Here is a 14,053-nt window from a genome sequence, read left to right as displayed (position 1 = left end):
TTATATATTTAGGTGCTCCTATGTTGGGTGCATAAATATTTACAATTGTTATATCTTCTTCTTGGATTGATCCCTTGATCATTATGCAGTGTCATTCTTTGTCCCTTGTAATACTCTTTATTTTAAAGTCTATTTTATCTGATATGAGTATTGCTACTCCAGCTTTCTTTTGATTTCCATTTGCATGGAATATCTTTTTCCATCCCCTCACTTTCAGTCTGTATGTGTCCCTAGGTGTGAAGTGGGTCTCTTATAGACAGCATATATATGGGTCTTGTTTATGTATCCATTCAGTAAGCCTGTGTCTTTTGGTTGGAGCATTTAATCCATTCATGTTTAAAGTAATTATTGATATGTATGTTCCTATTACCATTTTCTTAATTGTTTTGGGTTTGTTTTTGTAGGTCCTTTTCCTCTCTTGTGTTTCCCACTTACAGAAGTTCCTTTAGCATTTGTTGTAGAGCTGGTTTGGTGGTGCTGAATTCTCTTAGCTTTTGCTTGTCTGTAAGGCTTTTGGTTTCTCCATCGAGTCTGAATGAGATCCTTGCTGAGTAGAGTGATCTTGGTTGTAGGTTCTTCCCTTTCATCACTTTAAGTATATCGTGCCACTCCCTTCTGGCTTGTAGAGTTTCTGCTGAGAAATCAGCTGTTAACCTTATGGGAGTTCCCTTGTATGTTATTTGTCACTTTTCCCTTGCTGCTTTCAATAATTTTTCTTAGTCTTTAATTTTTGCCAATTTGATTACTATGTGTCTCGGCATGTTTCTTCTTGGGTTTATCCTGTATGGGACTCTCTGTGCTTCCTGGACTTGGGAGGCTATTTCTTTTCCCATTTTAGGGAAGTTTTCAACTATAATCTCTTCAAATATTTCCTCTGGTCCTTTCTCTCTCTCTTCTCCTTCTGGGACCCCTATAATGTGAATGTTGTTGCGTTTAATGTTGTCCCAGGGGTCTCTTAGGTTGTCTTCATTTCTTTTTATTCTTTTTACTTTATTCTGTTCCGCAGCAGTGAATTCCACTATTTTGTCTTCCAGGTCACTTTTCCGTTCTTCTGCCTCAGTTATTCTGCTATTGATTCCTTCTAGTGTATTTTTCATTTCAGTTATTGTATTGTTCATCTCTGTTTGTTTGTTCTTTAATTCTCCTAGGTCTTTATTAAACATTTCTTGTATCTTCTCAATCTTTGCCTCCATTCTTTTTCCAAGGTCCTGTATCATCTTCACTATCATTATTCTGAATTCTTTTTCTGGAAGGTTGCCTATCTCCACTTTATTTAGTTGTTTTTCTGGGGTTTTATCTTGTTCCTTCATCTGCTACATAGCCCTCTGCCTTGTCATCTTGTCCATGTTTCTGTGAATGTGGTCCACAGGCTGCAGGATTGTAGTTCAAAATCCTTAATTTGTTTGAAACATTTATCAATCCATAGTACACCCCATAATAATGCGTCTGTGTTTCTGGTTCATGACTAAAGAAAACTACAGAGCTAGGCTGCCCAACTTCATCATACCTCATTCATGCTATGCCTAGATTTGTCTCAGTTACTCACTTGATCTTGAAAGAGTTTTAGTGAAGAGAGGAAGCATCCATATGTTTTTAATGTTACATATGTACTTCAAACTGAAAAACTGGACTCATGTCATCTTTTTCCATTTTCTGTTTTTTGTTTTTTTCCAGCAAAAATTGAGACAGTTAGTGACAGGGTACTTATTGGAATTTCTGCTAGAGCACCTCTGTGTGTTGTATGTGCTTTAGAAAACACTATAATGCTTTATTGGTAAGGGTGATACATACAAGTTTAAGTTGAAATTTAAAAGGAGCAAATCATTGCTTTAGAAAGTTAACATTCGTTTCACAAACTATTTTACAGCTGAAATTATCTTGGCTTTTATTTTTAAATGAAGCAGAGGATATAATACAGTGATGAGAGTGGTTAACATAAGCTTTTAATAGGATTCAGACATCATCTTCTCCAAAGCCTGCATATTTATTTATACATGTGGGTTGTCATAGTGCAGTTTTATAAGCCGTATTCTTGGCTTCTACCTTTTTTTTGTTCACAGCAGAGAGGTAAAATGCCTTGACCCTTCGGAAGGAAAGGAAGGAAGAATTTTTTAAACCCCACAGCTGTCTCATATTTGCAAATGAAGCAGTTATTACTGTAAATCCTCTCTGTTATTTATTCAGGAATGAAGTGTCATGAATAATCCATTTTTCAGTTAGTAATTGAGACTTAACAAATTATTACTATACATTAATGTTCAAAAAACAAGAATTCAATACTTTAATAATAAAATACATTGAATTTTGGCTCCTAAAGGAATGAGGATCATCAGTATGCAGTTTTGTGATCATTTGACTGTGGAAAGACAGGAGTAAAGATTAAAACATGATTCTTGTTAATAAAATGTTAATAGGATTGACATTTGAATGACGGGAGCCAGAGAGTGTGTGCATGTATGCCAGTAACTAATGTTAACGCCAGGCACTGATGTAAGTGCTTTGCATTAAATAACACATCTAAATCTCAAAACAACTCTGTGGTGTGGATACCATTCACATCCTGATTTCACAGATGAGATAACTGAAGCAAAGTGAAGCTGAGCACCTTGTTCATGGTTACACAGCTAGTAAGTGCCAAAGATAAGATTCGTTGCAGCAAGCCTGGCTTTAGAGCCGTGCTCTTTACCCCATGAGAGTGTGAGTGTGTGTGTGTATGTGTGTTGTTTACTCTCCACTCCTACGTTCTGGTTTACTCCGTGCATTTTATAAGTGAAGAAGATCTACACATAAGCTGTAAGATGGAATAATTTGAGTGATACCTACATGATGATACTCATGATGTACAAACTTTTCAGAAATGGCTAATGACTAGTCAATTTTAAGTGTTTAAGGAAAAAAAATCAGAATAAGCCCTGCTCAAACATGACAGGAATTTGGAAAGCTAGAGGGAAACATGGCTTGTTAGACACGCAACAGTAATTACTATTAAAATGTCTACAGGAAAAAGTTGTTTGGGACTGGACATAGAGGAAACCCTAGAAAGATTTATGGGCATTGGCAACTAGAAAAGTGTAATCTCCAGCATTGTTCCATAGAATGTGTTTTTCCCCTTCCTAATCCTGAATTAATATATTCAGTGTGGTTTCAGGATAGAAAATTAACTCGGCCAAAACAGAAGCTTTTCCTCATAATTGCTTGTATTTGAAAAGGCATGTTGAGGATCTTCTTGAGTAAAATATTACCCCTAGTCTGAAAGCAATCAGTAGCTCTCGCAACTGTTAATAAGCGATGTTTGAAATGAACAGTCTCAGTTCTTTTCACTGAAATCCTCCTTTATAAAATTTAATACACTGAAGTGCAGTGCATCATGATATTGATGTATGACACACACCAGCAGTAAGCACTGAGTTGTTCTTTTTTAGCCTTAATCCTATCCTGGTAGATTTTCAAGAATTCTTTGCTGCGTGATCCCAGTTTGGGGGCTAAGGGAAGCCATTTGGTTCTTTATGCCTGTGCATATAGCAGACAGTATAGAAAAATAGCAGGCATGGAAGCCCCTTAAGATCAAATCTAAAGGCCAGCTATTAAGTGATGGTAGGTGGTGTCCAGGGATCTTTGGGGACTCACCAGAGAGCAAGCATGACGCCCCCTGCCACCTGGGTTTTGTTTGAAGTATATCTGTTCTAGGGTGGAGAAGATTTTAAAGTGCTTTATAAAATGGAAAACATGAAACACTGGTGAGGAATTGCTGTTATAAAGGATTAAATGAGCAGATGAAGTATTCTCGTGTTTGAAGTAAGCATTTAGTAGGAGACATTGCTTCCCTCGCAGATAACAAAGTAGGAAAGTTAAGTAAACCCAAGGGATGGCTGATCTCACTAGTATCTTTAAGAGAGAATGAGGGAAAGTGCTAGCCCTCATTTAATTTCATTTTTTCCCACTCTTAACTATGATAATTCCCAAGGGAAATGATGATCAGCTCACACTTTAAAAATACACACAAGACTCTAGGGACTTTAGTTCTAGAAGACATGACCCAATCTTCTATAACCAACTCACAAAGTTAATGAGGCTAAGATTGGCATATATTTCCTCTTTTCAAGTATTAGATAACATTTTAAATGAGAGGATATGCAGCATAATCCCTAGAGTAATATTAACTCACGCACTAAGTGCAAGTTATTAAAGTGTTTCAAGATGCTGTTCCTCTGATCTGCCAAATGTATAGCCTCTGAGCTACAGCTTTAGCATGTGGGTCTTAGTTTCTGCAGATACCAGACTTGTTTGAAAGGAACTGCACTGGCCAGGTGTCTTTTCTTTGCAATTTGATATTCTTATAAGTAGCTCTTCATCAGAGCCAGCATTTCATTGTCTAATTTGAGCCCTGACCAAGTGTCCTTCACCTTCATGAGAAGTACTAAACTGCTAGGACAAACAGAAGGCATCAGTGGCATGGATCTACACCGGGTCTATTAGAGCTCTTCACAGTGACTGCTAGACAGATGAATGCACCAAGAATGTCGCCTGCTTTCTTTGTGCCTGCACTTTATATGGTGCTGATATCACTGTGCTGTCAGCAATCTTAAATGGCTGAGACACAAGCTTGAAACAGCTGGAGGGTTTTGATATCACCAGTGTGCTTGGGTGAAGCACAGAGCAGGATGAGAATGTTTGAAGATAGATCAGAAGAAGTAGGAGGAGGTAAAGAAGGAAGACGTATCTAAGCATTTGACTTCTACGGACAGCACCAGGAGACTGAGTCCATGTCTTGTCATTTTCATTCCATTAACTTCAGCAGTTAATACAATGCCAGGTCCATAGTTGGTGCTTAATAAATATCTGTTGAATGAACAACTGAATGAATGAATGGAGAGTGGCCTGCTGTTACTACTCTAGCTACCATCTAAGCAAACTAAAAATAATAACAAACATAACTAGGTGGAATGGGGAAAGGGTGGGAATCCAACTCATTTCATGTCTTTTAGGATGTAAAAGAGTCAGTCACATCTCTTTCCCTTCAACCTCTGATGCAATTGAGCATGAACTCAGAAATGAGACAGGGCTCAGAATGTTCACTTTACACCTGGTAAAGCAGAATACAGAGCATACTGTTTAGACCTGGACATAAAGTGGGCTTCCTTCTTATTGCACCCAATTTGAATTTACCTCCCTAGACTCAAAGAACATCTGGACAGCCAAAGAATGGGTTATGACATGAGAAACAGGATTGAGAAGAGAGAGCGCCTGATGCGGGAAGACTCCCAGAAAGCTCAAGATGGCAACATGTACAGGGAACACTTTGCTAATCCTCCCCAGTCTGAGGAGCCAGTGAGGGAGGAGAGAGGCAGGAAATGGGAAGAGGAAGAATATGGTTCCCTCTGTACTTTCTGTCCCTTTAGATCAGGCATCAGTGATGAGACGAAGTGACTCATTCAACACTCATGGAGATTCACAGTCTAATGGGGTTTGGACATTTATTGAGTAGTTACTATGTGCTAGGGACTATTGTACTGATCAGAATGATGTACAGTAACTGGGAGTAGCTACTGTTATTTTCATTTTATAGATAAAGATGCTCAGGCACAGAAAGGTTTAGTAAGTGGGGTAAGATCACACAGCAGGGAAGTGGCAGAGCTAGGCTTCAATCCCAGGCAGTGATTCCTGAACCCGTGCTTCTTAATGACTACTATGCTGAAGGAGTTATCACCTATTATGGTAGTCTGAATAAAAGACTAGGAGCACTTCCTAATTTGACAGTTACAAAGCAGTACACTGCAGGGCACTGAGGGAAGGAAGGAGGAAAGTATATATCTCCTTTTTTTAAATTTTAACCTCTTTTCCTGTTTAGCTCTGGAAATAGATAACAGAGAAAAGAAGACACATCTTCAGAGTGCTCATCTGCCTTTTTTAAGTTACATTTCCACTTCTTTGTTTGGGCCAATATTATTAAATTAAGGGTGTGGAGTCACAACTGGTTTCCTCCCCAGATTACCTGTATTAAGAGTACTGGAGTATTTGGAAAGGCAGCAGTGTGCCCGGCTTTCATCTGAAGACTGACTGGATGCACTAGTCCCTGTGGTGTTTACACCCAGGCTTTGTGGAGAGTGACTTCAGTGACTAGGAACGGGAGTCCTGCCCTGAAGACCCTGTCGTTTAGCTGAAGAAATGGAAACACACACCCTCAAAACACAAACAAAATTTAGACAGTTACAGAATAACACATTAGAAAGTGCCAACCTGCTTAAAAAGCAGGTGATCATGATGTATGGGGTTAATCAGAGAAAACTTTCATTTCTTACATTTCCATTAATCTGAAAGGAAAAAAAAAATTAAGTAATTGATGAGCCTTTAAAGTTTCAACTAGGGAACAGTTTATTTGAAACTTAGGTTGGAACAACCCATGCCCCCGCCTTTAGGAAGTTCTTGTCTCCGTATCACTCAAAACTATTCTTGGGCATTAGCTGAACATCTCTAGTGGCTCCAGCAGTACTCGTTAATCTGAACATGATTTTTCCCACCAGAGTACATGAAGAGAGTCTTCAAAAGCACCTAACCTACAAGGAAATAACTTGCAGATCTGAAGTACCATGGCAAAGGTTTTTACATCAGTGTAGGCTGGTGGTAAAATAAGTGAATAATGTTAAGGAATAATCTCTAAAATGCAGAATTACAGAGAAGTGCTTTGAGAGCTTCATACATCTGTGGAGATTTGTATCATCTCCATAGACATTTGAGATGCATCGAGGTCTTGATTGGTCAAGATGAATAGGACTAATGATCCCTCAGAAATCCAAAGGCTTAGTATTAATTACTTCTCAACAGCTGGCTATATTTATAGCACTACTGGAGATAAGGAGCTGAGTAAGGAAACTGCAGATTTAGAAGTGTCCCTAAACAGTTTACCCTCCCTTCCCAGAGTTGTAGCTACAGAAGGAAACAGAACAGAAAAAATCTGGTTCAGAGCTTCCATACTGAAAGCCAGGACATATTCCTGTTACGGCAAAGTTTTATTTGTTTTTGTCTTTCAAGTAAATTAGTTTTCAACATTTCAAAACCAAGAGATTCGTAGGATGAGCTGTGAGGCAGTGCCGGACATTCTGAACTTCTTATAAAGAATGACATCTGTCCCTGGTGTTCAAAACAGTGCTGTCCTTAGACCATTCTGCTGTGATGGATAGTTTCTTTGCTGTCCATGCAGCAGCCACTAGCCACATGTGGCTATCAAGCATTTGAAATGTGGCTAGTGTGACTGAGAAACTGAATTTTAAATGTGTTTACCTTTAAGTAACTTAAGTTTCTATACATACTTATGGTTAGAGTCTGTCACATTGGACACTGCAGTTCTGAGCAACCAAACAGGCTCCAGGAGTTATAAGATCAAAGTAATAGATATCTGGGTTTCTACCGGCCTCTGAGATCACAGGAGATAAGTAGGTTCTTTTTTTATTTTTTGGAGGACATTTGTCCAGCCTCTCTTCCCCGAACTCAGACTCATATATCCAGCTGCCTACTTGACATCTTCACTTGGATGTCTAATGAACATCTCAAACCTGACCTGTCCAAGGTTTGGCTCCCTCTTTCTGCCACCTCCCTGCCAGGCCCCGTGTTAGGCACTTCTAGTGCTCGTCCATATCGGGTTGCCACTCTCCTTCTGGGGTCCCGGGAGGATTAGACCTCTCAACTTCATTGTAGTTAGATGAGGCCACCTCTTCTGGTCCAGGGGCTCCGGGTGGACCCCCTGGACCAGAAGAGGTCACTTCCAAGCCAAAGCATGCAATTGCTGGTATGGTGCCTTGCAGTACTCTTCATGTTATATATGTCCCTAATAAAGTCTTATATATTCAGTCCCATCTTAGAGGACCTGGACTAACACATATAGCCACATTTATCTTTGAAAAATGCTGTTTTTGAATACTCCTCCTCTACATAAACTGACAGTAGGTTAACATCAGATCTACATTTCTATGTCTAGTTTTTAATAATTTGAACCCCCAAGGAGTCCAGCCTTACTAACCAGGTCACCCTCTAGTCTCGTCTACGTGGATTCGCTCAGATAATTCCACGTGCTGGGAGTACTCTCTGCCTTTGCTCCATTTCGGGCTTCCCACAAGTGAAGCTCCCCTTTCAGTCCACACCCCACCCATAACTACTTCCTTATGGTGTTTTTTTTCCCCTGGGATACAGCGGATACTCTGCCCACTTGTCTGTTCCTTCTCCATCAAGTCAGCTTCCAAGGCTGTGAATAACTACGGAATTAACATACCATTTCTAAAACAATGACTGACTTCACATGCTTAATTCTAAATGGTGCTTTACTGATATGACTTAAATTTGTCTGGTTTTGCATGTAAAATAGAGATGATATCTCTATAACAACTTTCCTATACCCTTTGGGAAATAAAGTAAGACATCATCCAGAGTAGGAATAATCTCTTGTTCCTGAAGGAAAGTACTCATTACTTAACAGAATTAGGATATTATCCCAAATATTTATTGTAAAGTCACCTTTAATGACTTGAGAATTAATGGGAAAATAATGGATTCGATTTTGCTTTACTGATTTCTCAGCATATCTCTCTTCAGGTGGATTATTTTCTTTTTTAAATATGTCAGAATGTTTAAGTCATATATATGAGCAAATCTGACAAGATAGTAAAATTAAGACCAAAAAGCATTAGTTTTCATGGCTTAGTGACAGTCATTATCATGGAGTGGACCAGCTAAAAAATAGAAGAATATTTAACTTAAATTTTATATCAATGAAAATGTCAAACTTCATCCAAATTCATAAAAGGTAGGGTGGTCTTCCATTTTTTTAACAAAATAATTCTAAAGTCTGAAACAATTTGGAGCATATTTTTACAATTAAATGCAATCAATTTTAAATCTCATTTCAATCTTTTCTGGTCTAGAAGAAGAGGTGAAAGGGGTAAAGAAGGAAGCAAATCTTGATTAGTCTACCTTTTGCTTAGCAAACAGTATAGAAGGACATTTTATCTGCTGCTCAAATGTAAGCCCAAGAATATTCCTGATTAAGTAACATTCTGTGATTAAAGAAAAAAAAACATTAAAAAGTTTAAACTCCGTTCATCATCCTATATTGAGCCTCATGACCAGTTTTGATGGTTGTTATCCTAGAAGCCAGTAAGAAACATTCTTTCTCATTATATTAAATGTCCTTTAGGGACTGGAATCGTATTTGGAGATGAGTTTATGAATGGTTACAACTGTAATCTTCCCTCCCAAACCTGGCCCTCCCCTAGAGGTGTTTGCCATCTCAGAGGATGGCACCATTGCCCATCTAGCTGTTGAAGTTGGGCATCTGGGAGTCATCTTGATATTTCCCTCTCAGTCGTTCCCCACCAGGTTCTGTTGACTTTTACCTTCCAAGACAAGTATCTTTCCAGTTCAGTCTCACGGCGTCTCTACTGCAACTACTCTTGTCTCTCGCTTGTGCTCCTGAACTGTCCTCCCTAAAATTGCTCCGCCTGCATCCACTGTTCTGTATACACTTTTCCAAACCTTACAGTTCAATTACGGTGAACTTTTAAAAACACAAATTTAATTATGCTCTTAAATGGTGCTTTTCAAATAAAACCCAAAATCCTGAGCTGGTTTATAAAGACCCTATGTGGTCTACCTTCAGCCTACCTCCCCAGCTTTGAAGAGAGCGGTATTCCTTAGGAGTAGGCTTACTAGCATAAGGGGAATGTACCTAAAATAACAGTGGCTTTAACACAACAGAATTTCTGTCTTGTGTAAAGCAATCGGTGTGTGGCAGCTTCACAGTCCTTTGGGTTCTAAGCTTCTTTGAACTTGATGCTTTACCATCCTCATCACAGAGCTGCCACTTCATGGTCTAAAATGGCTGCTCCAGCTACACCATCACATCTGCATTCCAGCCAGGAAGGGAGAAATGGCAGGTCCCCTCCCTTCAAGAACATTTTCTGAATTTACCCCCATTATTCCCACTACGTCTTATTGGTCAGAACTTACCCATGCACATGGCCATACCCATCTGCAAAGGAGACTGTTCTGGGCTGCCACGTGCCTAGCTAAAATCCAGGGCAGTATTGTTTAGAGAAGAGGGAGATAGATTTGGGGGGACCACTTAGCAGTGTCTATTATAAGAGCTAAATCCTTATCTTCCAGAGTGGAATGTGAATCAAAAATAACTGATAAAGAAAAATCAAGAGAAAGTACATAGCATATTATTAGAAATATGGAGGCAGATACTAGAGGAAATAGATAAAATGATTGAAAGTGGTTGCTTCTGGGAGACAGGAATAGACTGGGGCAGGAGACTGCAAATGTGTATTAAGCCTTATAGTGCTGTTTGACTTCTTCCATGAAGGACAAATTTATTTTGATAAAAATTACGTTTTGAAAAAAGTTTTTAAAAGCATGGACTGAGGCCAGGGTTGTGAGTACACATAAGGACTGGATGAGTTTACCCTGCAGAGCCCTTGAAGTTGTGTTTTTATTTCCCACCTTGCCAATTATCGCTCAGCCTTCAGTATTTATGCAGAGGTGTTGTTATATGCGTGAATATTGTCAAAGGTTAGAAGATCATAAGAATCAAGTTCAAGATATTTGGTCACAGGCAATTCCCCCATTTTTTCTATTATTAAATTAGGCCACCTGGGGTATAAAATATTGATGAGGCATTAAATGTCTTTGACTTAGGCATTTTGTCTTATTTTCCTGACCTAGACTGATTTGTAATAAGGTTGTCCAGGAGGATTTTTCTGTTTGGCAGCAGCACTCCTCACTTGAAACCCTTTTCATCCTTTAGTGTCTTGTAGCAGGGAAGAAGGTAGGCACTGTAAACTACAACCTACAGAAGATTGCTTAATCAAAATATGCAGACACAGAGGCCCAGAATAAAAAGACAGAGAGAAATAGAACCTGAGGTGATGGAAAGCTAATTCTCTGCTGATCAAAAAGAAAAAAAAAAAAAATTTTCATCTAAATGAAATATTGTGAGACTTGAGAAATGATTACCTGTTTTTCATGAGAAATGCATCAAACCTTAAAATTGCACACCTTAATGGGTTTTGTTTGTTAAATGTTTAGGCCAAGAGGAATTGTTGATAATAAGAGACAAAGGTCTGAAAAGGAAAACAATCATTGGGCTTGTATTTAATCACTTTTTATTTTCTCAGATCTCAGTCATGTCATTATCTGGCTTCGGTGCCTACATAACTTAATTAGGGGAGTACAGGCAGTGATGGGAACAGGAGGAAATGAAAGGGTAACAATTTAAACGGATTGCCTGCAGATGCCTGGTATGGATGGAGATGAAGCCTATTAAGGACCTAATTCTAGAAGAAGCTCTTGACATTGATCATTTGTGAAAAGGAGAATTTTTTTTCTTACCCACGTACAGGTTTTGTACCCTTATGTCTACAAAGCTTAAGTATTGGTACATCTGACCAGCAGCTTGTAGAATTACTAACACCAAGTCACTTTGAAAGAGTAGACAAGGTTATTAACTTTGGCAGAAAATAAAAATTTGGCCTTAATATACATGTGAAATTGAATTGTCTACAGCACAAAGCTTTGGAAATTACCCATGCAAGATAAGAAAACTATCTAAATTTAAAATTGTCCTCAGTACAGTGAAAAGTAATTTTGCAAACTGCATTTTTACTGCATTGAAATCCATAAAGAGATTGGCTCTGTTAATTTAGATTTAAACAGAGGTTCTGTGTCTTCTAAAAATGGTAAATGAGATGGAAAATGTACTTTAAGGGGAGAAATGAGTTTCTGGAAATGCTGCAGGCAGGCAGGCTCCCAACCCCACATCTTTGAGTCTGCCCTGAGACTAGTCAGCTTCAGAGGAAAGGCTCTATCTACTGTGACAGGCATTTGGAATGAGGACATGCAGACATGGCCTCACTTACATATAGCAGGCTTCAAGAGTAGGATAAGAAGCAAATCAAGTAAAGCCCAACGCAAAAGGCATTGGCAGCTTTTCTGGTATAGTTCCTAAAGCGGCTGGGTCCCTGACAGTGGAAAAAAAAAATTGGGAAACTGAGTATATTTTCTTAGATCTCAAATAACTTAATAGTTTTCTTATAATCCCCTGCCTGGAACAATACTGGGATAGAGGATTTGGTTACTCTACCTATCTTCTCATGCAAAAAATGATCTTCTATATAAAGAAAAATCTAGTTTTTCATTCCCTAGTCTTTGAATTTCTTTAACTCATAAGAACAAACATTTCTTGTTTATTATTAAGTAAATTATTATTTGTAAAATAAATAGGTGATTATTTACCAAAGGTTGATTACCTATCATTTTAACCATCAAAAAGAATAAATACATCAGTACAATAGCCAGAGTGCAACAAGGATTAATATTAAACTTGGGTTTACAGTTCTTAGAGTTCCTATTTTAATTTAGAGTTGTAATGATGAGCAAACTGAGAACAAGGAAGTGTCTGCCTACGGTTCTTTGAGCTGCTTAGTAATAAAGCAGAGTCTAGACTAAGGTCATCTGAACTTCCAGATAATTTACGTATTTGTTATAGCTTATCAAAAATCAACACTGCTGAGTAGACAGTACACCAAAATAATACAGTCAACTGCTCTTTCCTCATCTGTACATGATTTTCTTTTCGCTTTTCAGGTATTGCTGTGCTTTACTTACACCTCTACGATGTGTTTGGGGACCCTGCCTACCTACAGATGGCACATGGCTATGTAAAGCAAAGTCTGAACTGTTTGACCAAGCATTCCATCACCTTCCTGTGTGGGGATGGGGGTCCCCTGGCAGTGGCTGCTGTGGTGCATCACAAGATGAACAATGAGAAGCGGGCAGAAGACTGCATCACCCGGTAATCATGTTTCTTTCTGAGAATTATTATCTAAACATTATGCCTTAATTCTGTGTGTGTTAGCAAAAGAACACTATTGAATTTACTTTTCTCTCAGCAGTAAATCTTACTGCTGTCATTTGATCAATCACATTATTCCTGAGTTGTAGTTAAGGAACAACCATTATAATCCTTATTTTATTGCAAGGTATAATGACACTGGGCTTCCCTGGTGGCACAGTGGTTAAGAATCCGCCTGCCAAGGCAGGGGACACGGGTTTGAGCCCTGGTCCGGGAAGATCCCACATGCTGCGGAGCAACTAAGCCCATGCGCCACAACTACTGAGCCTGTGCTCTAGAGCCCGCGAGCCACAACTACTGAGCCTGCGCTCTAGAGCCCACAAGCCACAGCTACTGAAGCCTGCACTCCCTAGAGCCCGTGCTCCGCAACAAGAGAAGCCACCGCAATGAGAAGCCCGTGCACCGCAACCAAGAGTAGTCCCGACTCGCCACAACTAGAGAAAGCCCACGTGCAGCAAGGAATACCCAACGCAGCCAAAAAATAAATAAATTAAAAAATTAAAAAAAAAAAGATATAATGACACTGACATGTTCCAGATCAAACATCAGTTCCTTAGCATAAATGAGATCAAAAGCCTAATCATGTGATTACTAATCCAAGGTGCTATCCAGGATCAATAATTTGAAGAAACATGGTGCACGTGCTGCAGTGGGCTGGGAGAGGCCTCTGAAGGGAACACAGAGTCAAAACTGCTTTGCTTACAGGCAAATGACATGCAAATCCAGATTTGCATTTTTAATATAAATCAGGGCAACCCCACTAGAAGTTTGTGAATCATGAAGAATTAAGAAACTTTTGTACAAATAAACTACAGTTTTTGCTTTAGTAGAGTTTATTGAACACTTTCAGAATTCTACTAAGAAATCTGGCTGCCATGCAACTCTGCATGCCATGCTGTTAGGCTCCCAATAAGTATGCCAACACACAGATAGTTGCAATGACAGCAGAGGTTTCTTTGTTTTGTTGTTTAATAGACTTGACTTTTTACAGCAGTTTTCAATTCACAGCAAAACTGAGAGGAAGGTACAGAGATTTCCCATACACCCCCCTGACCCACACATGCATAGCCTCCCCTGTTATCAACATCCTCCACCAGAGTACACTTGGCTGCAATTGATAAACCTGCATTGACCCATCATAATCACCCAAAG

General features: G+C 39.0%; 1 protein-coding gene across 4 annotated transcripts in view; it reads left to right on the top strand.

The window, feature by feature from the left end:
• LANCL1 (LanC like glutathione S-transferase 1) overlaps positions 1–14,053 on the top strand; it is a 43,713-nt gene that overhangs the window by 12,101 nt on the left and 17,559 nt on the right. For all 4 annotated transcript variants that reach the window (XM_082467231.1, XM_082467232.1, XM_082467233.1 and 1 more), the window contains one exon: positions 12,634–12,841. In XM_082467231.1, the coding sequence (XP_082323357.1) occupies positions 12,634–12,841 (208 nt within the window). The remainder of the gene's footprint in view (positions 1–12,633; positions 12,842–14,053) is intronic.

The sequence above is a fragment of the Balaenoptera physalus genome (genome assembly GCF_965194825.1).
Source record: "Balaenoptera physalus genome assembly, chromosome: 6".
In the NCBI taxonomy this organism is placed as follows: domain Eukaryota; kingdom Metazoa; phylum Chordata; class Mammalia; order Artiodactyla; family Balaenopteridae; genus Balaenoptera; species Balaenoptera physalus.
Note: the sequence above shows the minus strand (reverse complement) of the source record. Positions and strands in the feature narration are given on the sequence as shown.